The 26,802-nt window shown below is 41.7% G+C and overlaps 1 protein-coding gene and 1 non-coding gene across 14 annotated transcripts; both read right to left on the bottom strand.

Moving 5' to 3' along the window:
* On the bottom strand, positions 1 to 26,695 carry SNX5 (sorting nexin 5). Of its 13 annotated transcripts, XM_005568279.4 has the most exons (14): positions 26,601 to 26,695; positions 26,295 to 26,377; positions 14,932 to 15,036; positions 13,340 to 13,450; positions 11,967 to 12,088; positions 10,331 to 10,454; positions 9,545 to 9,640; positions 8,317 to 8,422; positions 8,154 to 8,229; positions 7,088 to 7,127; positions 6,916 to 7,002; positions 5,532 to 5,691; positions 1,502 to 1,587; positions 1 to 806 (listed from the first exon to the last, which is right to left on the bottom strand). In XM_005568279.4, the coding sequence occupies exons 2-14, from the start codon at positions 26,343 to 26,345 to the stop codon at positions 756 to 758; spliced, it is 1,215 nt and encodes a 404-aa protein (XP_005568336.1). In that variant the 5' UTR covers positions 26,346 to 26,377; positions 26,601 to 26,695; the 3' UTR covers positions 1 to 755. The 13 variants fall into 13 exon arrangements, 12 of the variants coding, with proteins under 12 accessions (XP_005568336.1, XP_073860815.1, XP_065378801.1 ...); XM_074004714.1 differs by lacking the exon at positions 13,340 to 13,450; XM_065522729.1 differs by lacking the exon at positions 26,295 to 26,377.
* Positions 20,580 to 20,816, bottom strand: LOC123567359 (small nucleolar RNA SNORD17). Its single transcript, XR_006690274.1, has one exon. It is a non-coding gene; the product is annotated as a small nucleolar RNA SNORD17 (small nucleolar RNA).
* Positions 26,696 to 26,802: the final 107 nt, after the last annotated feature.

Here is a 26,802-nt window from a genome sequence, read left to right as displayed (position 1 = left end):
TTAGTAGCACGATTATTTTATTATATGCTTTATAAAAAAACAAATGCCCAAAGACATACACCATACCCCCCTCACCCCCCAATGGCCACTAGGGAGGGAGCTCATACTCTTCCTAATGTAGATCTGGCCATCTTACAAATTAGACCACATTATGTTTCCATATATACCCATAGATATTTCTCTCCCCTCAAATATTTGTATCTCAACTAAAAAAAGGAGATGCAAAGAGTATATAAAGATAAATGAGATTTTCTTGCTGTTATGTTTCTTGCTGTAGTCAATACCAGATGACTACCAGTGGAGTGACGGGCAAAACAAAAACACAAACCCCACCTTCAGCGAGGAATGGAAGGTCTGTTACCTGCCTCGAGCAGCTGAACCACCTGCTGCAACTGGCACCTCCCTGACAATCATGGGTTTGTAGGGACATAGGCCCGGCGATTGCTTCTACTTGTTTCCAGAAGGCAAATGTCTCCTACACCCTTTCTCAGTAACTAAAGACGAACTACAGGAGAACCCAGTATTTAGATTCTGCCCAGAGGTATTAAATGCACAAGGAAAAATTAGTTTGTCCAAGTAGCAAGCAATAATGTTTTTAAACCAACATGGTTAAATGTTAAGATTTGTAGAAATCAAAATATTTATTCACATAATTTTAAACTTGAAGCTAATAAATTTTCCGTGGTAATGATTTAAGTGCAAGTGATGCTTGGCTTTCTTTCACATTCATTTCTTTTCTTCTGAGTGAAGGCATATCAGTTATTCTTGAACAAGTCAATACAGCTCTGCAAAAGGGAGACATTGTTCTGTGGGGAAAAAAGTCAAGGCAGACCAATGAATTATTAAAACTTGCCATATGCCTGTAATGACTCAAGTCCACCAACATAGCTTTTCATAGGAGATTTAAAGTCAGCCAGAGCAAGCTGGCCCTTCTCTTCATGAAATCCCAGGTGAACTGCAACGTACTACTCATCCCAATTTCATGTAGGAGAGCTCCTCTCCCTCAGTGCGTAAGGCTACCAGCGAAAGAGCTGATGTTCGCCCAGCACCTCTGCCCTCACCTGCTTGCTCCTAAATGTGATCCTATTTACTATAACTTCTTAGACACTATCAGTGCGTTGTTCTATGAAGGCGAGGGCCTTGGAAAGATTGAGTAAGTTGTGCTAGAAATTAGGGCTGGTAGCCGTAGCTCACACCAGTAATCCCAGCACTTTGGGAGGCCAAGGCAGGTGGATCGCCTGAGGTCAGAAGTCCAGCCTGGCCAAAATGGTGAAATGCCATCTCTATTAATAGAAAAAAAAAAGTTGCTAAAAATTAGTCATGGGTGACATTATAAACAAGACTACAAATAAACAATGAGTGGCTCCCATCAACTAAGTACTACAGAGGATTAATACCACAAGGCCACCCCAATTGCCTGATGACAATGGGTTAGTAAACTGGGAAATAACTTGGGAAAACACCATAAAAGATGTTGGCTTCATTTGTAGAAAACACTTACCCTGGCATGTTTTATTTCCAGTTCAGACATTTCAATTAGATTCTTTCTAAATGCTGCCACTCTCTTCCGTTTGAAATTTATCAGTTCTACAGGAAGAAAAAATGCTTATGAAACCCAACAAAAACTAAACAATTTTCATGTTCACTTTAACTACCAAATGGCATTCTTACAAATGGTCTCCAAAGCTTTCATGCACCAGCATTATTTTCTCACATTTGTATCGTCTCTGTGACCAGGACACACTAGACATCTTCTATTAACGGTGGTGATACAGCTATCACTGTCTTTAAGTGGAAAACATCACCGCATCACCAAGCATGGTGAGTTGGAGGGCAGCAGCTGGCAACTTGGAGAACATGTGATGAGCAGCCTCACTCTCACCCTCTAGGTACCAGTGACTGGGAACAGGGCTGGAGTATGGGTGCTGGTGAGCCACATACTTCACCAATGGCTTGTGAAAACCTTCTCAAAAGACACACCAGGTTTGTGCAAACAATGTTCAGCATCACTAACCATTAGGGAAATGCAAATTAAAACCACAATGAGATTACCTCACACCTGCTAGAATGGATTTTCTCAAATAGATGAAAGATCAGTGTTGGCAACAATGCAGAGAAAGGGGAACTCTTCTACACTGTTGCTGGGGATGTAAATTAGTACAGCTACCATGGAAAATGGTGTAGAGGTTCCTCAAAAAACTAAAAATAGAATTACCATATGATCCAGCAAACCCACTTCTGGGAATGTAACAAAAGGAATTGAAATAAGTATCTCAATGGGGTATCTGTACTTCCATGTTCACTGCAGCATTATTTACAATAGCCAAAATACAAAATCAATTGAGAGTGTCCATCAGCAGATGAAGACAATGTAGTAGAGACACATAATACTATTCGGCCTTTAAAAAGAACAAAATTCTGTCATATGGGACAACATGGATGGATCTTAGAGGACATTATGCCAAATACAATAAGCCAGGCACAGAAAGACAAACACATTACATGATCTCACTTATCGGTAAAATCTTAAGTTGAACCCCCTAGAAGTAGAGAATAGAATGATGGTTATCAGAGGATGAGGGTGGGGTTCTGGGAAAGGTGGGAGCAAGAGAATGGGTAGAAGGCTACAGCTAATAAACTCAAGGAATAAATTTTGAGATATATTGCACAAAAGGGTGACTAGAGTCAATAATGTATATTGAAACAGTAAATTTCAAATGTATTACCACTGAAAAAATGAGATGTCAATTAGCTTGATCTAACAATTTCACACTATATACCTGTATCAAAGGATCACAATGTATTCCATAAATGCAATACGATGACTTGTCGATTAAAAATAAAACTTAAAACATTTTAAAATCCGAAACAGTAAAAACTGCTACTCGTATTCAAGACAGGTTTACTTGATGATCTTTAGGGCATGCTTCCTTTTCATTTACTCCTATTGCCATCAGAATTCAGCATTAATGACCTATTGGAAATTGGAACAAAGAATATGCATGTCTCGCCCTACTACCTTCATTAAATTTTGACATTAAGTTCTGTCTTGCAGTTTTGCTTGAGTAAAACTTTGACCATCACTCAACCTTCTGCTGGTGCTCAAGTGTTCAGAGCAGACTCACCCTCCTCCTGCCTCTAGTGTTGTGCGAAAGAACTACAATATAGGCAGCCACATCCGAGTTAAAAAGTCACAAATTTCATAGTGATATGTTAAGTCTATAGTGCTTGCACTACAAGGTGATGTTTATCAGTCCCTTGGATATCCTGGGTGAAAATAAGCTCCCTGCCGTCCTCTGGACCTACACATAGTACCAGGGCTCCATACGCTAACTACTCACCTGCTGTGAAACCAGCCCTTACCCACTGACTCAACTCTAGTCAGCTCAGCTACAAGTCTCAGAAAGCACTTGTACCAGAGGCAAACACAGGTTAAGACCCACCAATCTCAGCATTCTATGTACCTATTTTGCATTTTGAATATAGGATATAATCAATGTGGGCGAAAACTTTAGGCAGTAAAGGTAGACCTGAATTGGCATCATTTTTTAAAGTTTTGTGTTTTTTCTTTAATCTCCTCTAAAATTGCCAGAGCCATGGAACTTGCCTATAAGATTTCAACTCAGTAGTTCTGAAGTGTGTATGTTTCCTTGAAAATTTTAGTTTAAAAAAAAAAAAAAAAAAAGCTGTAATTGTTTCAGGAAAAGGGTAGCACGAAGGTTACTTTGGAAGAAACCAGGACAGCCTCAGAGCCTATCTACGTGACATTTGCCAGGAAGCTCTGTGGCTTACAGTTAAGGTATTGTATTATAACCCTGAATAGACAAAAAGACAAATGATTAGAACTCTATCAAGTTTAGGTTTCCCCCAGGTAGCTTAGGCATGTTGATGAACAGATCATTTCCCTACGTCTAGATTACCCAACCACTGGGAAACCAAGTTAGGAGAAAGCTAAGTTAAGATACGAATTTTTCATGGAAACATGAGTTCAGGGGGTGGGGGCTGAGTCCAATAGTGCCCGACTACAACTACTCACATTCTGGGTAATCCATTCCAACATGTGCTCTGGCATGTTCCATGGCTCCTGAGAACCCAGAGAAGATCCACTAAATCCTCTTAGGCAAGGCAAGGACTACATATTACACTCATGTTCAATGGAAATGGTAAAAGTCCTCTGCTGAGGACTGAAATGGATAAGGCAAGAAAGAACCCAGTGGACGTGGACATGGACATGGACCGGACTTGTGATCCCTGCAACCTGCATGTGTGTGCAACAGCATGCATGTGCGCGCACACATACATTTCCTAGCTCAGTCCACTGAAGGGCACAGAAGCAGAGATACCCCAAAACAATGAGCATACTCAGATGCTGGTAACTGTTCTCAAAGAAAAAGAACCCTGGCTCCCTGAAGAAATGGCCAGTTTCAAGGCTGGAGTAGAGAGTAAGATTAGCATAGCCTATTGCTCTAAAAGAGGGGTTAGGGTGTTACAACCACATGCCAGCTTAAAGGTGATCCTATTGGAAAAGTCTGGACAAGCATCAAAAATAACTTGGTAATAATGAATCCCAAACCATTTTAAAAACTGGGAATTCATGACTCTAATAAAGAAGATAAAGGAAATCTGAGAAAAGGGAAGGCTTTTTGTAGGAGAATGACAAGTGCCAACTTGGGTAGGAAAGTTAGAGCTGGAGATGAGGGAAATCGTCTTTCTCCAACCATCAGAGTAACAGCTGCTTTAGGTAAGAATCATTAATACATGCTAAATCTAGGGAGGAAGTTTGATGAAGACCAAGATATTTGCGTGGTCTTAAACTGCCTCACCACAGACTGATGGGGGTTAAAACAGTAACTACACAGTGGAGAAATTGGATTTGGATACTATCTAACTGAGTAATCAAAATTACCACCACAAATGAAGGAGAAACACAATGTTCAATCAGAAGTGACACCCCAAGAAGGGCATATTACTTCTATTCTGCCAGGAACCCATAACCAGATCTAAAACATGAGGACAACCAACCAAAAGTCAGAAATACAGGAATTGTAAAGAGATTCTCTAAAAAGACTGATATCATTAAAAACTAAGAACTATTCCAGAGTAAAGGAGACTAATAGCTAAGATAACCAGATGCAATCCTAGACTGGATCTTGTAGAGGACATCAAGACAAACATGAATAGACAGCAGATTGTAGTCCCAAAGTTAAATTTATCACAGCAAATAACTGTACTGTAACCATACAAGAGAATGTCTTCAGTCTTAGGACATAAACAACAATGTTTTTAGGGCTAAAAGGAGCATGATATATGCAACTTAATCTCCACTGGTACAGAAAAATCAGGTGTGTAACATTTGTAAGTACACAAAGCCATGAGGGTGACTGTGCATGTGCAAGTGATAAGGCAGATGGGGTGAAGTGCTGACACTGGGTGAAGGATAGATAGGTGTTTTTTGCACTATTTGTGCAACTTTTCTAAGTTTGAAATTATTTTCAAACTAGAGTACAGAAAGAAGAATGTCCCTGCTCAACCTTCTTTTGCAGATTCGGAAAGTTGTTCAAATTTCTGGCAGCACTCCTGCTGGTGTGCCTCAGCCAACTTGACGTCTTTGCTCTTTAACCGGGCTTTATCCAGAGCTTTGTTTGAGTTTTCATAGTCAATGAGGGCTTTGGTGCGTCTGTATAAGAGATCCTGGGAAAAAAATTAACAGGTATACATACTAAATATCTAAACCAGTCTAAAAAATAGCCCAAGTGCCAATGTACCACCTGAGATGTTAAGTGGCAATAATCTACCTCTACACCTTCCCTCTCCCAGAGTATTTTTAAATCTCCAGCTTCGGCAGCGATAAGCAACGCTGATAGCTTTGTTGAGAGCTTTTTTTAAGAATCCCTTATATGAATCAAGTGATTACTCAAGAGTGAAAACAGAAGAACTATTTTTTTTTCAGTTAATTCAGTAAACAAAGTTAACTTCAAAAATTAAATATTGTGCATCAGAACACATATACAGTCACTGCTGGGTAAGTGAAGTTGAGAGCTGCTAAAATAAAACTGGGCAATTAAGTTAACCCTGCCCTGCAAATCCTGCTTCTGGTAATCTACCTTGGAGATCCACTTAGTCAGACATAAAGGTTCTTTGCAATCTTACAACAAAGTAGAAGTTACTTCAGTATCTGAAATCTGCAATTATGATGTATAGATTATACATTTAAAACTAGGTGAAATAACTGATGGGTGAAACTACTAGGCCAATTTTTGTATATACTCAAATAATCTTAAGTGAGATCAAATTCCATGAAAGAAGAAAATAAGCTACTAAAAAAGTATGTTTTTAAAAACTCCAAGATTCAGAAAACATGCCAAAGGGCAAATTAACTAAAATAAAACTACATGATGGGGGAAAAATAAATTTTTACTCTTACTTTCTGATGACATTTCAGCCTCAGAGGGCATAGAATCCTATCTAATTTTATTTTGCCTGATTTAATACATTTCACATAAAATTAAAACATATTTGTTCAGGGCAATGCAGTCAATGCATGTTTCATTCCCAAAGGTTATTCTGCTTACCAATTTGCCCATATATGTATATAAAGCCTTATGGCTCAAAGGCTGCAGGGATACTTGCAATTCAATAAAAACTCCCAAATCTTCTCTGCCCCAGCAACAGCCCTTTCTGCACGTTGTGTCCCGTATCAATGATCTATCATCCCCCAAACTATTACCTGTCTACTGCACACAACCCCCACAGTGCTGTCAGATACACAAGCTTTATGGATACAAGGCCAGAGAGGCATGTCATTCATAAAAACAAGTCTGATAAACTCTCATTCTGCCCCTTTGTGTAAAGAAACTTTTTAAACAGACTTCTGGTCCTGCATTGCTCCGAGAAGCTGAGCAACTCTCTTCCTACCTTAGCAGCTTCGATGTTGAGCATGTAGTATCGGAGGAGCTCTGTTAGCTTCAAATCTTCATCTGATGACACTCGACCCTCTACTTTCTATATAGAAAAGGAAAGGTCACCATCAAGGCAGAAAGCTACAGATTATAAAATATGTTATGAAGACCAACACAAAAATCCTTACCCTAAGCTTTTCAAATAGCTCAGCAACCTTCAACAGGTACCTGAAAATGTACATGTAATTTTGGTGTAAGGTCTTAAATCATCTATAAACATGATCTTACCAGCGTGCAAGACAGGAATGAGTCAACTCAGCAGTCCGAGCCTGTGGCGCTTTAGCGTTAATTTGAAAGTGCTCTCACTTCAACTGACCCCAAATAGTAGAGAAGATGGTCACAAAACTACACACATGTACAACACCACACTCAGCCTCTTGGTGACCCTTTGGTCATCCTGCCATGTGCCCAAATATTCTTATTAAATGCCAATGCTGTGTTAACCAAGGTCAGGTTCTAATGAGCTCTGCTATGGGCATCGCAAAGCAGTAAATATGCTATTTAATTTATCATGGTTCTGCCATTAGCCTTTCAATTTCAAGTCAGAAGTAATATCACCTGTTTTGCCAAGCCTGGATGTTAAGTAAAATATTGTCTTACACCAGAAACACTCAGGATGCAGAAACTGAAACACATATGTAAGTGCAGAGTGAAAATGGAAGGGTTTTTAATTCAATGAATGAAGATAATTTCAGAAAACTGTATATCAAAACAGCTGTGTGCCAGACTGGGGTCATTAAATTATTCTCATGACCACCATAACCAAATCTCTTCAAAGTCCAGGGCAGAGGCACATGTTCTCCGGATCTCCTGGGGCTGCATCACAGGCCAAAAAAAAAAGAAGGTCTAGGGCACTACCAGGCAAAATGGCAAGCACCAATTGCCAGGGGAAGATTCAAGATAAACTCTCACAAACGCCAAAACTAAAGAAAACAGGCTTTTTAAGTGTGACAGAAACTATTGCTTTGACAACATTTACTGTATTTGTTCACATATAGAAGAGCCCAAGTGCCTACAATTGTCTTGTAAGTGTCTTATGTCCAGAGAACATGTAAGATGAGTGCTGGACACTTGTCTTACTGAGCTTTTAACTCCACAGCAGGACCATATAGTCATTACTCATTTATGCTTTTAATTTTACCACTCAGCACTTGTCAATTGGGTTTGGGGAAATGCTTTTCCAAAAAAACTTACTTTTTGATGACTGTGGGCTCTTCTAAAGCCAGGCTATGTAAGCAGGCTGCAGTGTGGATATAGTCATCGGCAACATCTGCAAAAACAAGGACAAGTCTTTTTATCCAAACACAGCCAGGCTCATCAGCAAAGCTGTACGTGACTAGTGGTAAATGATATTTACTTTTATGAGATCTGGTCATTTTGTCAGCTTTCACACAAGAATCTTTGATCCTATTGTAATAGTTAATAAGGAAGTTCTTCTCTTGCTCAAAGAAGTCATCTACCTCCTAGAAGGAAGAAAAAAAGAACCAGACATTTTATGAATGTGAAAATATACTATCCCTGTAGCCTTTTATATTTATCAATATAAAAATATATTGCTTAGAACATGGCAAACACGAGTAAAGTTTAACCTCTACAGATCAGGGAATTACAAATTTACGATACTATTTCTTAACCAAGGCTGGCAAAAACCAAGGGCTGGCAGAAAATGTCTACAGAAGAATCACTTAACAATCCCCAGTAAAACTGGCATCCTAAGACCCAGCTATTTTACACTAGTACAATGGTTCTACCAGGTGGAACATGGCCACTTAGCCTTGCATACCTATCTGTGTGTGAATGAGGGTTTTTTTTCTCGATTAGTTTCAGACTGGGAGGAAATCCAGGTATCTGGCAGGCACTGGCCAAGGATGCCAATGCCAAATATCCCATAATGCATGGATACAGGACTGTCCCATACACCTTAAACTGGACTAAGTCCGAGTTTCCTAATTTCTGATGATGCCCTCTCTACTGAGCACCTGTATTCTGGGCTCCCTGGAATGGCAGAGGCAGATACCAGATAGTAACTGTAAGGGTTACTCAGTTACAAAGGAATGAGAAGGCCAAGAAGAAAGTAAATCATACCTATAAGGGTAATGGAAATGTTTGGAAATTTTTGTATTCTTATCTTTGTGCTAACGCCTTGAAATACAATATGTAAATAAAATCTAAAGTTTGGTTCCTTAGTTGTGCTAGCTAGGTTACATGTCAAGTGCTTCTCCATCACCTGTAGCTGGTGACCAAACTGGACAGTGTAGCTCCGAGAATGGGATAAAATACTGATCTTGTATAAAATACTGATCTTGTATATTATTTTAGAAATTAACTGAGTAACCTCTCTCCTTACAGAAAAGGAGAAAATGAAGCCAAGTGTGGAAAGGTTCAAGTTGCTTCTTGGAGAGAACAAGGTGCTTTGGGAAATAAGTGAAAATTGAATAAGTAGATGAAAATTACCAAAATCTGAAGAAAACTTACATTCCTTAAAAGTTAACCATCTGCTTCACAAGTATCTCTTTCAAAGAAATAAAAGGTCATCTACTCCCAAAGAAGTCAAAAATTTTCTCCAACAGCCACAGGCCACTAACCTTCACTCCGGTAAAAAGGACTTCATCAGCACTTTTCACCACACTTTTGAAGAAGCCACCAAACATCTCTTTAGTATTCTTCCGCCTCACACTTAGCTAAAGGAAGAAAATTCCAAAGAACAGTTTATATGGTATGTATTTTTCTAGGTTCTCTTAAAGAAGTTCTGAATAACATTTTAAGTAATCCTCTTTATTACTACAGGCAAATGCACAAAGTATCTTTAATTCTGCCTTAACCTCCAAGCTTTAAAAACACCTAATGGCTAAACCTAAACATAGGTAGGTCATCTCATTCTAAAAGGCTTAAGAGATTTTGAAAGACTGACTAGAAGCCAAGTCTTACTGGCTATGAAATTCTTGGGAAAATTACTGTTCTCTTCTATACATATTAAGTAGCAAAAACCAAAACATGTTAAAAAGAAAAATAGCATAAAAGTCATAATTCAATAACAAGGGTAGCTGGGAAGAAAATAAATTACACAAATTTTAATTCCCTTAAAATGAACGTAGTTAACTCGGGATTGTTAAGAAATTAAGGATGTTTGGGACTGTTAATTTCTTAAAAAGAAATCTAGGTTTTGGAAGGGGAAAGAAGTCAAAATCTTCTTTAAGCAGAGTTTTACAAAAAATGACCTACACAATGAAGGAAAAGCAGCATCTAAAAAGGTTTCCATTGTGTAAGAAATTCAAAACTCTAAAGCAGTCAATTTTTTAGAAACTATCAAGAACATTTTGAAAGTATAAACATTTGAAGTGGATTATCAAAACGGAATAAAAATGTCTTACATCCTGATCATATTCCAGGAAAACATGAAAGTTGCGATCTTTACTAAGAATAGCGTGAGAAGAAAGCCGCTGAAGAAAGACTTCATGGGAGGAGACAGTCTTCTTAAAAACAGCGAGATACTCACTGAAAAGAGATGCGCACACAGCATTCAGTTGACACAGCTCAACTACCTGACCAATACCACTCCTGGTTAATTCTATGGCTCTGCTCATGCCACCACATAAAACACTGCAACTGGACCAAACAGTGTTTCAGTATAACCTGGTGTCTAGTTAGATAAGGCAATTGCCATTTTTGAATCTGTGGAATAAACCTATGGAAGAAAGCAATGTTGTCATTGGATTTGATGGATCAAGTCCATGAGCTCCCAAATCTACATGCAATTACTGTTAGCTAGCAGCCACAGAACATTTGTTTCTTTAAAGCAATGAAAACCCTATAACTCTGCAGCCTGAGTACACGGCATGAGTCTCATGAAGCTAAAAGTTAACAAAAATTACAAAGCAGCTTTCTCTCAACCTAGACATTAAGGGTCACCTTAAAATTCCTAATGGTAGAAACTTGGGTCTGTTGTGTTCAGTGCCTCATTCCCCAGAGCTGGTCCCAAAGCCACTCAAATGTCTGCTAAATGCTTTCAGTGCCTGGAGGTTTGAGTGCTGCCCTAGATGACACAGGAGCTTGGGGGACTCGGAGCTGATGGTGGAAGAGCAGAGGAATGAGTACTTTCCAGCTAAGATGAGGAAGTAAAGGACGGATTCACAAGAAACTTTCCGAAAATCTATTTTTGTTTGAAAAAAATAAATGACAACCAGATTAAAATATACTTGCTGCCTATAGACCTGGACTTCCTCTTTCAAATCAATGTGATGGTTACTGAGAATGCTGCTCTGTAAACAGCACTCATTATTTGGTCTGGCCCGGGGACAGCTCACTATAATCTCAGCACTATGCGAGGCAAAGGCGAGCCGATCACTTGAGCTCAGGAGTTTGAGACCAGCCTGGGCAACATGACGAAACCCCATCTCTAAAAAAATTTTAAAAGTTAGCTGAGTGTGGTGGCATGTGCCAGTAGTCCCAGTAACCATGGTCCCAGTTACTCAGGGGACTGATGTGGGAGGATCACTGAAGCCTGTGAGGTGGAGGTTGCAGTGAGATAGCACCATTGCACTCCAGTCTGGGCAAGAGAGCAAGAACCCATCGCAAAAAAAAAAAAAAAAAAAAAAATTTTTTTTTTCATGTAACAGCATTCATTACAATCTAGTTTCTTCTAAACGTCTAGTAATCAACCTTCTGAAAGAAAAGTTTTGTACATTATGAGCAATTTATAAAGGCACAAAAGTTTATTTCCTCACTGTGCCAGACTAGCATCCCTAATAAGTATGCTCTACATATGGGAAAAAACAACTAGTCTATCAGGTATTAGTGTCAATGGCCTCCAATGAATCAATGTGTGAAGTACAAAGACCATGCCCCACACTATGCAAGATGTATTACTAGTTTTAGAAAATGACGCTAGTGACGTAATTAACAGCTGCACTTAAAACAAAATTAAGTCAGGTTCTTCTACTTATTTTTGTATACAGCACCACTTTTCTACTTCTCAAAAGACAGAGCCCACCAGGAAAATCCACTTACGCTTCCAGTTCTTGTTTCATCTTGGCAAATTCCTCTTTGGTCATAGACCCTTCACCTTCTCCCAGTTTCTGCATCTTCTCTCGAGGACCATCAAAGTCGGGCTTCGTAGGAGCAGGTGGAATCTGCAGCAGAGGCAGGAACTCATGAGCCTCTTGTCCCAGCAGCGATGTTTTCTAGTTGGTGCCTCATTCTACTCTTGCTGGTCCACAGGAGACAACCACTCCACTCCTGTGGGGCTATTTAAAAGTCAACTCCTGTTTTTTCTTAACCTTCCTTATTTCTTCTGGCCACTTAAAATGAGGTGTCTTCCTGAGAGTTGCGTATTCACTTTGATGGCAATCATTTGTTCAGTTTATCCATTACAGACAATTGTTCAGAGCACAACAGTGTCTATACTGCTTCAATGTTGGCCTAAAACTAGTACAACGAATGCCAAACACCAACGATTAGCCATCAAGATTATACAGTCTCCAGTATTCCAAAAGAATTTTTTTCCTAATCCCAAAGGATAATCAAGGACTCTAATTTTGAATGAACAGAACATACCTAAATATAAGCTTCGGTACTAATTTTGTTTATTAAGAAATCATCATTTGGACAGATTCTTCAGTCTGCCTGGCAGGACAAAATGCATGGAAATCTCCTTTAAAATCAGTTTAAGTCTGTTCCTGCAGCCAAGAATTAACAATCAAGGGCTGAAAACTGCCTCTTTGAGCACTTTTTTTGTTTCTGGGAGACAAGAGTCTCGCTCTGTCACACAGGCTGGAGTGACGTGGCATGGCCTCGGCTCACTGCAACCTCTGCCTCCCAAGTTCAAGCGATTCTCATGCCTCAGTCTCTCCAGTAGCTGGGAAAACAAGTATGTGCCACCACACACAGCAAATTTTTTGTACTTTTAGTAGAGACAGAGTCTCACTATGTTGCCCAGGCACGTCTTAAAATCCTGAGCTCAGGTGACCCACCCACCTCAGCCTCCCAAAGTGCTAGGATTACAGGTATGGCCTCCTTCAGCAACTTTTGAGAAATTTTATCACAAACTAGTACCAATACTAATGTTTCCTAGAAATCAATTCTACTGACCCTGGAAAAAAACATACCAGAGAAAAACCAAACCTAAAGGTAGGTAAGGCTGAAGTCATTACACTGTTCACACCCCTTTACAATGTAAATAATGTAAGCCTGGATGCACCACCTCAAAGCTCTAACACTATTTCCTTCACATATTTTCCACTTGACAGTTAGCAAATACTCCCACAGGTAGATGAAATCTAACTTTTCACAATCCATTACAAAAAGTGGATATAAGTCTCTTTTACACTAAATGCATAGCAAGGCAGAAAGAACTAGCTTATTTGATTTTCTAAAAGACTCACAATAAGCCCAGCATAGTCTGTTGTTTCAATAAGAGTGTCATGTAGCCACACAAAGTCTTCATGTTGCCTTGTGACAGAAAACTCTGGGCTCTGAAACGTGGGCAATGTGGTCTGTAAAGAAAGAAAGAAATTAACTGGTAACCATGACTTTTAGATAAGTGATTTGGGTTTCCTGGGCTACATGGCAGAAAATTCTGCATAATACATCATAGTATGATCCAGTAAAGAACCAAGCAGTAACACATGATCTCCGATCATGAAAGTCCCAGCTAAGCTTCAACCTGAACTCTAAGGATTTCTCCCCAGACTCCACCTTTCTGAAGCTTGTAATGAATATCCAATCAGATAATCTACTGGTAGAAGTTCAGTTCCAAGAAGTAAGCCACAACCCTAATTCTATTTTTTTGTTTCTGTGTACTTTTTTTTTTGTATATATACATTTTTGGAACAGGGTCTGGCTGTCACCCAGGCTGGAGTGCAGTGGAATGATCTTGGCTTCTTGGCTCACTGCAACCTCTGCCTTCCAGGCTTTCAAGCCATCCTCCCAACACCTCAGCCTCCTGAGTAGCTGGAACTACAGGTGTGCGCTACCACATCCAGCTAATTTTTATAGTTTTGGAAGAAAGAGGTTTTTGCCATGTTGCCCAGGCTCAACAGATCTGCCTGTCTTGGCCTCCCGAAGTGCTAGGATTACAGGTGTGAGCCACCCAACCCAGCCCCAAATTCTACTTTTGTAAGTCTGAATTTACCCCCCACCCCCAACTTATAACAAAAAAGAAAAATAAATTTTAAAAAAACCTCCTAGCTGTTACTTACTATGGTTCTAAAAATTGTCCCTGGCTTCCTTCCTTTTCACTCCAGTGAATGCTGATTTTACCTCCTTTGATCTGGTAAGCTCAGGCAGAGAATTATGTCACCAGTCTTTTTACACTGCCTCCGGAATAACTGAAGTGTGCTATTCAAGCTGCCCAAGCGTTAAGAAAAAACCACATGGGAAAGGTCCTTCCCAATTTAGTAAATGCTGAAAAAACAGCAAGCTACAGAGAGAAACTTCCCTTGGATGCAAATTAAAAACGAAGGTGGGGCCCCGGGGTGTGGTGGCTTTGGCTCAAGCCTTCAATCCCAGCACTTTGGGAAGCTGAGGCACGTCATTACCTGAGGTCAGGAGTTTGAGACCAGCTTGGCTGACACAGTGAAACTCCATCTCTACTAAAAATATAAAAATTAGCTGGGTGTGGTGGCTCAGGCCTGTAATCCCAGCTACTCTGGTGGCTGAGACACGAGAATTGCTTGAACCTGGGAGTTGGGGGTTACAGTAGCCAAGATGGCGCCACTTCATTCTAGCCTGGGCAACACAGTGAGACTGTCAAAAAAAAAAAAAGAACCCACAGCCCAGGGCTCTGCCAGAGCAGAATGCTGCTGCCAAAATGGCACTCACCTGATGCTTGCTGTGAGATTAGGGAAGTTCTCACTTAATAGTGCTACCCTATGAATAGCAACTGTTTCAAGCTCAGGGAATCTCTTCTCACATCCACTGTGAATAACAAGGCTGCAACCTAGCACTGTATGTATTACCACTGTTTGTTACTTACCTTTGTGTGCACTGTAAATTTGACTTTATCTCTCTCACTGAGTGCATCAGGTATGTCAATCTGAAGCGAGGGATCAACATTCAGGTCCACAGATACAGATCTCAGCTGAAATACATTTTTTGCATATTAGTTTCAAACCCATTTGGCCCTAAAAAATTACTCCAAAAATGAGGAGTTACTAAAAAGCAGTTTATACGTAGATCATTTAGAAATGTCAATTGAGACATTTCTAAGTTTATTCGAAACTGAGGGGAAACCCCTTCTTCAAATGCATTGGTATATCCAAAGTATTCCTGTAATGTAAACAAAACAACTGCTACAATAATGTCATGTACATTACATATTTTTATGCCTACATGAGAAATACATTTGGCCAAATACCTGACTGTACACTAAGGCCTGTACAGTACTAAAACAGAACAAAATCTTGAATTCTTACATAAATGCCAAAGTACAATGAACATTCAAGAGGCATTAACCAGGCCACACAAACATCTGACAGGAAAACCTAGGGAGATGGCACAGAGAACAGCCATGAGGAATAGGATCCTGGGTGGAGAGTTCAGAGTAAACCTGGGACTGTTTCAAATAGCCAAGGAATCTAGACAGGAGGGGTGAATTAGAAAAACCAACCAAGGCCTTACTTACTTAGTACAATCCCACTGTGGTTACACATGAGCAACAAGTGTGAGCGCTGCTCTGAATACTCAACTAATTTTGTGAGCTGGAAATTCAGAGGAAAAAACTACGTAACTCCATTTCTGCCAGTCAAAGAGAGAGAGAGAGAGAGAGAGAGAGAGAGAGAGAGAGAGAGAGAGAACAGTGGCAGCACTGATACGAACTGGGCTATTAGGGAAAAGTAACTTAAATAAAGGTAAATTAAAGCAGACAAGGTGGTGGCCAATCTGAAAGCCTGACACACAAAGCACGAGGAACTCACAGAGTAAGCCTCTCATTGCCCCATTCCTTTTACTGTAAAAAGTGCTAAAGTTGTCATAACACTGGATTACCCAAAGCAGGGAATGCCAACTGAAGATTAGAATTAAGAAGATGAGGTATTTCACTCCAAATTTCCCTTTGGGTCCCTTTCTTGAAACTAAAAAGTTCAAGACTAAAACTATGTACTTAACCTCTAAAACTTGAAAATCTAGTCAATCAGCTACAAAAAGACTAAATACATTCACTAAAAGCACATGGATTACTTAAAAGTTTCAAGTACTTCCCTTTTCCTTAAGCACTGTATATTTCTAATTCTGAAAGCCAGAGGGAGATATCACAATGGCTTTCCTCCCAGAAATTAAGCTCAAGTAGTCACCAGAAGTTGATTTTTAACAGCAACTATTAGTAACATCAAAACAGATACTTTTGAGTCCTCACATCTCAACCTAAGTACTTTTTCTTCCAAATGAATTATCGATAATTCCTATGAAACCTGCTTGTCTGGCTTAATTTTCACATGTCCATTTGTGAGATCTCTGCAAACAAAGATAAAGCTTCAAGGTCAGAGACTTCATTTGATCATAACTGTGACTCCAGCTCTGGCATATTTTCTGATAAGAGTTTCCTTCCTTCTGCTGAGTTAACACTGGGCAAATACAGCCTTTAAAAACAATACCTCAAACCATTAACTGAGATGTGCAGAGGAATACCAACGACTCTACTGATCTTAGGCTTATCTGTCAAGGTCAGGCAGGCCCAAGAACAGGAATTCAGAGCCAGGCATAAGAAGTAGCCATGGTCTCTGGAGGAGACATAGGGCATCTCACAGGACAGGTCTAAGGTGCGTTTCCCAGAGCTCTAAAACTGCCACATTTCCTAAGATTCCATTTCCTAAAGAAGTTACAAACCCTGACTTCTAGCACTGCTCAAATGAATATGCTGACAGTTCCATTTTTGCTCACAAGCCCAGCAAACTCACTGAGCCTGTGAACCCCATATGGGATACCCTTGGAACTCAAATAGGAGGACCCAAGGGGGATGTAATCAAGTAAATGCAGCTCATTCAAGCACCACAGTTAAAGCTATAATGGATGCTACCAGCTGCTTTAGCTGCTTTTCATTCCTCTGAATAATTATCTTCTGTTTTCGTTCCTTTTCCCATGTAGAGGTAATACCCCCGACTATACCTGTCTTCCTTCCTGGTTAGTATAGAAACATTTTTTGTTTCAGAATGTGATGAGGACAAAAAGAAGAAAACTACTAGGTATGAGTGACTGCAACCACAGCATATCAAACATCCGAGCTTCACTAGCAGCCATTTTTCGCCCAGACATTTCACTCTAGGAAGGGATTCAAGGTAAAATCCAATCACTTGACATGATAGTCCTAACCACCAAATAAGCAAATACTGCAATTCTGTATTTGGACCTAAAAGAACTGTCTAAAAGAGAATACTGGCAAAATCCCTCAGCATCCAGGCCATCACCAACTCAATGTCCCTCAGGCACAAGTTAAACAAACTTTCTCATACTACAGCATATAACCCTCCAGATGAGACAAACATGGGTAGAAAGTAATGAAATGACTAGAGCTTCTAAGTCAGCATTTGTACCCTCACTCAGGAAGCATCAAGTGTAACTAAAAGTTCAGCATTCCTTCTTCTGCTTAGTCAACAAACCCACTCCACAGTGCTACAGAACTTGCTAAATAATGACCAGGCTCCACTCTTCCCCTCTCACTTGCCTCTGCCTCCATCTCCCTTAGCTTGAAGGGCTCAGAGTACTCCTTAGCCCTGCTAGCCAACACTGAGTCTCTGCCTTAGGCCACAGATGTTAAAATGCTTACAGTGGCAGTTTATAACAGTTGACAAAGCAGGCTTCAGAACCAAGTCCCGCCTTGGGCATGCCAGACCTTTACCATGCAAAGTTTTACCTCTTTTCCAGATTCCTTAGGTCACTTGTAAGAATCAAACTGAAAATATACCTACTCTCAAATAATTTAAGTTTTAAAACTGACTTCTGGCTGGGTGTGGTGGCTCACGCCTACAATCCCAGCACTTTGGGAGGCCAAGGTAGGCAGATCACCTGAGGTCAGGACATCGAGACCAGCCTGACCAACATGGTGAAACCCCGTCTCTACTAAAAACACAAAAATTGGCCAGGCACGGTGGCTCACGCCTGTAATCCCAGCACTTTGGGAGATAGAGGCAGGTGGATCACAAGGTTAGGAGATCGAGAACATATTGGCCAACATGGTGAAACTCCGTCTCTACCAAAAATACAACAATTAGCTGGGCGTGATGGCGCACACCTGCAATCCCAGCTACTCAGGTGTGGCCTAAGACAGAGACTCGGTGTTGGCCAACAGGGCCAACTTTGCATGGCAAAGGTCTGGCATGCCCAAGGCGGGACTTGGTTCTGAAGCCTGCTTTGTCAACTGTTGTAAACTGCCACTGTAAGCATTGTAACATCTGAGGTAGGAGAATCGCTTGAACCCAGGAGGCAGAGGTTGCAGTGAGCCGAGATCACGCCACTGCACTCCAGCCTGGGCGATGAGAGTGAAACTCCGTCTTAAAAAAAAAAAATTAGTCTGGCATGGTAGCACGTGCCTGTAATTCCAGCTACTCAGGAGGCTGAGGCAGGAGAACTGCTTGAACCCGGGAGGCGGAGGTTGCAGTGAGCCGAGATCGCACCACTGCACTTCAGCCTGGCAACAGAGCGAGTCTCCAAAACAAAACAAAACAAAACAAAAAACAAAAATCTCAACAACCCAGCCTGAGCAATATATTGAGACCTCATCTCTATTTCAGAACTTTTTAAAAATTTTAAAAAGCCTGACTTTTGTAGATTTCTCTTGAAACTACTGGTTCATGTATTCAAAGTTTTAGGTAAAGTTTCAGTTCATGATGTACTTCCCCCTACCAGGTCAATCCTTACAATACAGATTATAATCAGCCTTCATGGTAAACAAGAGGTAAACAAGCACAGCTTCATTTGGAAAGCACATTTTCAACTGTTTTAAGAAATCGCGATGCTTTTGGTAAGAGAGCCAAAGCACTTCTCTAAAAGGAGAAAAGCAGTTACGGAATCCCTGTGCATTTCCTCACCTATTCATCAGCTTCCCAGCTGGGGCACATCAGACACGGGCTACAGGACAACCCTGCAGATCTTGAGCTCCTGCCCACCAATCTTCATAAACTCACTTTTGGCCCAAATTTCACTTACGACTCACTGTGGCACAAGACAATGATCCCAGCAAAGCTGCCTCTTCAAAAGGTTTAATGGCTCACAGAGGGCAAAGGGCACCTGGATGACTGAACACCACAAAAGGGAAGATTCAAAAACTCAGAACACATGAGGAGAACAGAAAAAAATACAGATTTTTCTAAGTGGTTATGGTGACTGCAGACACAGCGCCAAAATGAAAAAGACACAGTCCAAAGAAGTTAAACTCCACAATCTCTGATCTGTTAAGATTGGAGCTAGCTGAACCGTCATTTAAATCTAATTAGTCATCTAAATCTAATAGTCATTTGCATACAATGTAAGACATGTATACAATATGCAGTGCTAGCCCGTATTTTCCTATTTGAATATCCCACATTAATTACTGCAGATAGGATAAAAAACAGATGTATCTATTTAAATAACTTCCTAGTTTCCATTCCAAAAGCAGGAGATATGTACTTAAGCAGCACATGCTACAGTGTCTTCTATCAAACTGTTCCTAGCCTCCAGGGATTTTGTTTTGTTATGCCTCATTCCACTGCCTAAGAAAACTAAGATTTTGCCAGAAAGAGGGCCAATATGACAAATCACCCACGATTCTTAGCATGGAGCCAAGAAGTCTGCCTCCTTGATCAGATTTTCAGCTGGAAAGGTATCCACACCTTGCCTAGTCCAATATTCATAAGTAAGGACATAAAATTCTAAGATGTTCTGTCACACTCTAGGTTTGTATTACTGTCCACAAACGTTAAAGATTCACATGATACATATTTAGGAAACATATGTTACTTTGTTACTGTTTGAACTCTCAGGAAACAATGTTCCCATTGGTGCTCTGAATTGTTACTGTTCTCTTCCATCCTGAAGATAACTAATACCTACTTAACTGTGTTCGATCTCAGCTGCAGATTATGGCACTGGTGTGTGAAAAACAACTGGTTCAACTAACTATAAGCAATACATCAACTCTGCCTTTTTTTTTTTTTTTTTTTTTTTTGAGACGGAGCCTCACTGTCGCCCAGGCTGGAGGGCAGTGGCACAAGCTCAGCTCACCGCAACCTCCGCCTCCCGGGTTCAATTATCCTAGATACTTCTGCTTCAGCCTCCTGTGTAGCTGGGATTATAGGTGCACGCCACCACACCCGGCTAATTTTTGTATTTTTAGTAGAGAAGGGGTTCCACCATGTTGGTCAGGCTAATCTCTAACTCCTGACCTCATGATCTGCCCGCCTCAGCCTCCCAAAGTGCTGGGATCACAGGCGTGAGCCACCGCACCTGGCCCAAATCTGCTTTTACAGGTATTGGCTCTCATTCCCTAGCCATTAGTTCTCACCTTCCTGTAATTCACGCCTGCAATTTCTTAGTCCCCAAGGAAAACAGAACTAAGGACTTCTAACAGAAGATCTCAGTCTACTAACATAGCTAATAGCTATTAAAGCTACTCAGGCATCAGCTTAATAAAAAACTGAAAGGCTGCAGCAAGTGATCAGATTTTCACCACTCATCTTTGTGAGATGGGTCCCAGAGAGCCCCATCCCTGCTGACACCAACCATTCTTACCGGTAGCCTGCCAACACACAAGCAGTTCACAGTAGAACACTGCAGACTGCAGGGCATTTGCAGGCTACATAGCCTCAAGTTCCTAGAACAGGAACTGAGGCTTGGAAGGAGGTCAGTGCAGCGCACTCAGCGAATGGATAAACTGAATCATCATTTCACAAGGCTGCAAGCCCATGCACTAATGGAATCAACGTGGAACCAGAGTTAAATTACTGCCTTAAATATCTAATGCATGTCAAGAAATCCATTAATTATTATGTAGCGAAATTATAATACTTTCAAATGAATTCACAAAGCAAAAGGGTTGAACTACATGATCTGTAAGGATCTGCTGGCAGAGAAATCCTAGTGGGAATCAATACACCACTGCTACCAAGAAAGCAGGTCCAACAAATGAATAACAGAAACCCAGCCAGGCAGAGAGGTTCTTGTCTGCAATCCCAGCACTTTGGGAGGCTGAGGCAGGAAGATCGCCTGCGGCCAGGAGTTTCAGACAAGGCCTTAAAAAAAAAAAAAATCAGCTAGGCTCGGTGGCCTACGCCTGTACTCCCAACACTCTGGGAGGTTGAGGTGGGAAGATCACTTGAGCTCAGGATTTTGAGTCTGCAGTGAACTATGATCAGACCACTGAACTCCAGCCTGGGAGAAGGCTGAGATCCTGAGACCCTGTCTCAAAAAGTAAAAAACAGAAATGCCAATTTCCTTTATTCAGAGCTAAAGGCCTTCCCTACTACAGAATCCCATCAAGGCTCCCTCCCAAAAGTTCACCGGCATATCAAGTCAGCAAGCCCCCTTTTTTTGTAGCAGGCTCTCACTCTGTCGCCAAGGCTGGAACAAGCCCTCTTCGACAAAGGTTAAGATGGTCCGTATTACTCATGTGGATGAGGGTGCTGAAGGACGTTCACTGCCTTCCATGGGTCTCACTTCATGATCAAACCAAGATGAATAGGAAATAGGTTTCAGAATTTACCTTTACCAAGAAAGATGTTTCAGCAACAGTGGTAGAGCTGCTAGTTTGAACTTAAACTTGGTCATCTCAGTTTGAGACATAAATGGCAGCATGGAGAGCAGGCTGCCTGCTTTTTGGTTGGACATTTCTTTCACTCTGAGTTTGAGGTACAGCAAATTTCCCAAAGCATTCAGATGTAAATATTCCAATACTCAAGCCAGGGGCCCATTCAGGAGACAGTGCGGGAGGCTGGCCTGAGCCCAGGAGTTCGAGACCAGCTTGGACAACACGGTAAGACTGTCTTGAAAAAAAGAATTCTAAACAAAATAAAAACAAGAATTCAAAATAAAATTCATGAAAGCTATAGGAAGGCTGGGGGAAGAAGTCCAACATTGTATCACCCGCCAGCTACCAAGTATCTAACAGCACAATGTCCTGGCTTTGCGGTGCTCTTGAAAGAAAAAGTGAAAACCCTGTGAGGGGAGCCATCTGGATTTGTATTCCTCACCATTTACCATGACTAGAACGCTGAGGAGTGTGCCCTTCAGAAACTGAGCTTTTCAGGCAGAAAATTATACTTTTCTCTCCAGACCATATAGGAGTTCCTAAAAAAGTTATGCCAAAATGTAAAAAGGGGAAGAGTCAAGCCAAGGACCTCCATTTCTAAACTGAAGTCTTGGCTGCCCCTCAAACTGCAATTTACACACTCCTCCTTAGGGACTATGGTTTGCCTTTAGGCAGCATGCGAAGGTGTGAATCTCTTTTAGACCTTGTCAGAGTACCTCAATGGCCAATCAGAAAATAGGTATTAAGGGTGAAGAAGCCACTTTTTGGAAAGTTAGATCATGCAGAGAAACTTAATTTATACTTTAAAAAATCAAATTTACCACATTCATGTGAGATGAGAGCTATCCTATGGCCATCTTCCTTTACAATTTCAGTAAGACAAGACAGAACTTACAAAGCTCTGAAATAGTTTTCTCACTGTTGGGTCATTAAAATTAGTCTGTTTCTTTAAATACTATTTAACTTCACTACACACTTGTTTGACCACGGGCTATTTGAGACATTCAGGGTACTAACCTATAGAACCGTTCTCACCTAATTTGCTCAAGCAACAAGACCCTGATAATAAAGACAGCAAAATGTTGAAAACAGCAGGATTTTAAACCAAGTTCCCCTCTGTAGCACAAGAAACTCAGGTAGGTTTCCAGTGTCCAAAGCTGGCACTCACAAACATGAAGCCCTCCCTTTGTAACCCTCAAGTACCCAGAACCTGCTGAAGAAAACCATCTTTCACCACCTTTTGATATGGTTCCTCAATACTAGTGGAAAAGCTTAATTCTCACAAAGATATCCAACAATGCTAATTTTTACATGGCATGTTACTTCCTTAGGCAAGATTAATAGAAAACCTGAAAAATTCGCAACAAGCACACAAAGACCAACTTCTGTAACACAACCTGACCCCACTCATATCACATCATTTTAGAAGGAAGTCCGTTTAAACCAGTGATTCTCAAGCAGGCAATTTTGACTTCTTACTATCACCATGGGAGGGGAGGAGTCCTAACAGTGGCCAAGAACGTTGCTTAACATCCTACAACAGAGGGCACTCCTCAACAAAAGTGATCAGGCCAAAATGTCAACACTGCTCCCCAGACTGAGAAACTGAATTTTAAACTAAACCTCTAGTTTAGATGATCACTAGGTCTCAATGATTGCGAGTTTACAGCTCAGAAACAATTCTACAAACTTAAAGCCTTGGCCAGGCACAATGGCTCATGCCTGTAATCCCAGCATGTTGAACTGGATGGTGAAACCCCGTCTCTAGCAAAAAAAAAAAAACAAAAAACAAAAAAAAAAACAAAACCTAGGCAGGCATGGTGGTGCATGCCTGTACCCCAACTACTCAGGAGGCTGAGGTGGGGGCGATCACCTGAGCTCCCCAGGTCGAGGCTGCAGGGAGCTATGATCGTGCCACTGCACTCCCGCCTGGGTGACAGCCAGACCCTGTCTCGAAAAAAGCCTTTTGGCCATTTCTACCTATGGCCGAAATAATGTGAAAAGATAACGACCTTTTAGAGTATTCACAAATGGGGATCTTAAGACACCGAGTACAAGTTACTGAACTAGAACTAAGGCGTGGGCAGCTTGATATGTCATACTTCCTCAACTTAGAAAATAGTTGCAAGGGTAGCATAAAGCTTCAGTCCACAAAATTTGGTAAGTTTGGACTTGCTATGGTATTGGTCAAAGTTCAGGATTGTTCCTATACTAACGAACTGCACTCCATCCTCGCTAATGGAGAACAAAAATACCCCTAGAGCAGTTTCCATACCAGTTAAACATGAAACCAGAGCAGCAGTACTTAGTCTACAAACACTCTTGACTAGCTAAGAGGACAGATATTCACCAAAGTCCCTGTAACAAAGCAGTAAGTAAGTTAAGGCCAAGTTGTTACTGTCAAGGAAGGAGAACCCCCTAGTCAAATATAGCACTAGGCTGGGAAGGTTGAGTTCAAATACCAGCCTGGTCAACACGGTGAAACCCGGTCTCCACAAAAATACAAAAATTAGCCAGGCATGGTGGTGCGCGGACTGTAATCCCAGCTACTTGAGAGGCTGAGGCAGGAGAATCGCTTGAACCCAGAAGGCAGAGGTTGCAGTGAGCTGAGATCGCGCCACTGCGCCTGAGGGAGACTCCGTCTCAAAAGGGGGAAAAAAAAAATCAAAAAACAATCTTTGTCATTAGTAGAGGTCCAGTTAGGAACCAAATCAACCATGCATCTCTTCCCCTGAACTATTTCTGAGGAAGGCAAACCAAACACCCTCAGCTAAAGAATGTAACAAAATGCCAGTGTCTGGCTACCAGACGCGACTTGACACAATATTCCCTTTCAGTTTTGCTGAATTAGTCAAAATGGGTATTGGGCTAGAATTCAAAATCCTGAAGAATCAAGTATGTCCCCCTACCTTAGTTGGTCTTAACTCCATCCTCAGGGGAATTCCAAACCAAATTATCAGGGGGGCATTTTTAAACATTTTAAGTAACACACAAAACATTTCAGTTGACTACTGAAATTGTATTATGGCAAGAAGTTGCCCAGGACTTGGTTTCCCATTATTTCATACTTGCCCCAAACTCCCTTTCAGTTAATGATAACACCGTAATACCATCTAGGCCAGACCACTGCAGGGTATCAGCATCAGCAGAGATCAGAAAACAAAAATAAAGCCACGCGTCAGGGTAATTATTTAGTTTTATTGCCTCTTTATTCCTGTAATGTAAAAAGGAAAATAATGCCATATAACCCTCTTCACTACAGATACCAACAGTTTCTGGAGCCTCTAAAACAGGTAGGAAATGGACTTCATAACTATTCTCCAATTTTGATGGAGGATCAGGGTGATGGAAAAGTCATTTAAAAAACCAGGCGCAATATACTGTACTATCAGAGTGGGGTGAAGCAATTGAGTCCTTTTACCTAGCTGACTCTGAATCAAGACAGCTAAAATAATGTACCAGAAAGAAAGAAAAAAAACAAAATGCTACCAAAACCCCCATCCAGTATCTACCCTTTATGGAGAAAAGTACCTTTATAATGTTTTACAAAGAATCGTGGTCTCAAGTTTCTACCTTGTTTTAGTAAAAAAGAACTTTCAAAGAAAACACTCTTAAACAACCTCCTGTATACAAAGCTCTATTTCAATAATTAACTCAACAATGATACCCTTCTTGGAACAATCCAGCCGCTTTGAAACTACGGTATCTACTTACTAGATGAACACGTTTCTCTATGGAGGTGCCTTTAATTTCTCAAGAGATGTGTAAGTTAAGACGGCTCCAAGTTACACTTTAGAGAGCCTTGTATTTTTAGAGGTTATTTTTCATCGGTCAGAAAAACTTATGTCGACGATACTGCACGAAAGGTTGCTCACAAACCATGCATCGCAAAGCTAACGAGGCAAATTTAAAGAACCAATGAAACAGTGGAGGCTCATCTCTGAATCTTTAATTGGCTATTGCAATCTCAATTTATTGCATTAATAATCTTTTAGACCTCAAGATACACGTGACCTAGGGGCAGTTTACATTAATGGACAAGACTTAAAAATAGACACCAAGTTCAGCAAGTATTTGAGCACCTACTAAAAATTACACAACTCCCCACAACAACGCATTTTGCGTTTCTGAAGTTGTAGGAAGCATGTTCGGACACCTGATGGAATTTCCCAAGTTGTTTGGGCTCCCCCCACCAAAAAAAAAGGCGGGGGGAGAAAAGGGGGGAGCATTTTGGGGGCAACAAACCAAACTGGTCTGTCTCACGTTAAGTCAATTTCACGTTCACCTACAGGTCACCACGAAGCCGAGGGAAGTTTTAAAATGAACATTCCGGGGTCTCCAGAGATCCTCTCTCCAAGTCCACTCGGCACGGGCGCCTGAGCCGGGGCTAAGGTCCCGCGTCTCCGGTTCTATCCTGAGAGAATCCGGGGGACCCACAGGGATTCCCCAGGGCAGCCTTCAGAGAAGACGAGGAACAGGGGCTGCCCGGGCCTCACGGGTGCTTCCCGCGCTAGGGATGGCCACGAGCAGCCAGGGCCTACGGACGCGCAAGGCAAAGAATATAGCCACCCAGGAGCTCGCAGGGCCACCCGCCCAGGAGCCTGAGGTGGGGAGGACCTCACCTTGCTGCGGTCCTCCTCCTGCTGCTGCAGCAACTCGGGAACCGCGGCCATGGCGACGCGGGACTCGAGCAAGGGCCGCCTGACTGTGCGAGGAAAGAAGAGGCTGGGCCGCCGCCGCCTGGGCGCCTCTCGGGGGCGGCCACGGCCCCGCCTCCGCCGGCCTCCCTGCCCGACGGCAGCAGGAGGCCTCCGGACTCCGCCACCATCCCAGCTGCCCCGGGAGCAGGCGAGCAGGGCGCCACGTGCTCCCCCAGTCCCCGCTGCCGTCCATCTTGGAGCCGGGCAAAGACGCCACGCGGAGCCTACCCTTGCTACGCTCCACGAGGAGGCCGCCGACCGCAGGGCCGCGACGCGGACGCAAAGCCACGGACACTCTCCCAGCAAGATGCGTCTAGAGAAAGACCGTGTTTCGGTGCCGGGGGAATTTATTCCTCAGCCCGAGTCCAAGATGGCGGCGAGCGCTGACGTCACCAGATCTCGTGAGAGCAGAAGGGCGCGATTTAGAGGC

This window comes from Macaca fascicularis, chromosome 10, assembly GCF_037993035.2.
Source record: "Macaca fascicularis isolate 582-1 chromosome 10, T2T-MFA8v1.1".
In the NCBI taxonomy this organism is placed as follows: Eukaryota; Metazoa; Chordata; class Mammalia; order Primates; family Cercopithecidae; genus Macaca; species Macaca fascicularis.
Note: the sequence above shows the minus strand (reverse complement) of the source record. Positions and strands in the feature narration are given on the sequence as shown.

What these genes read in the sequence shown, in the direction of transcription:
- SNX5 (XM_005568279.4), bottom strand. Translation starts at nt 26,345, where the DNA reads ATGGCCGCGGTTCCCGAGTTGCTGCAGCAGCAGGAGGAGGACCGCAGC. An exon ending in AGGAGGAGGACCGCAGCAAG is followed by an intron (nt 15,037 to 26,294) that starts GTGAGGTCCTCC and finishes AATGTATTTCAG; the next exon opens with CTGAGATCTGTATCTGTGGA. An exon ending in TCAACATCGAAGCTGCTAAG is followed by an intron (nt 5,692 to 6,915) that starts GTAGGAAGAGAG and finishes TTTTTTTCCCAG; the next exon opens with GATCTCTTATACAGACGCAC.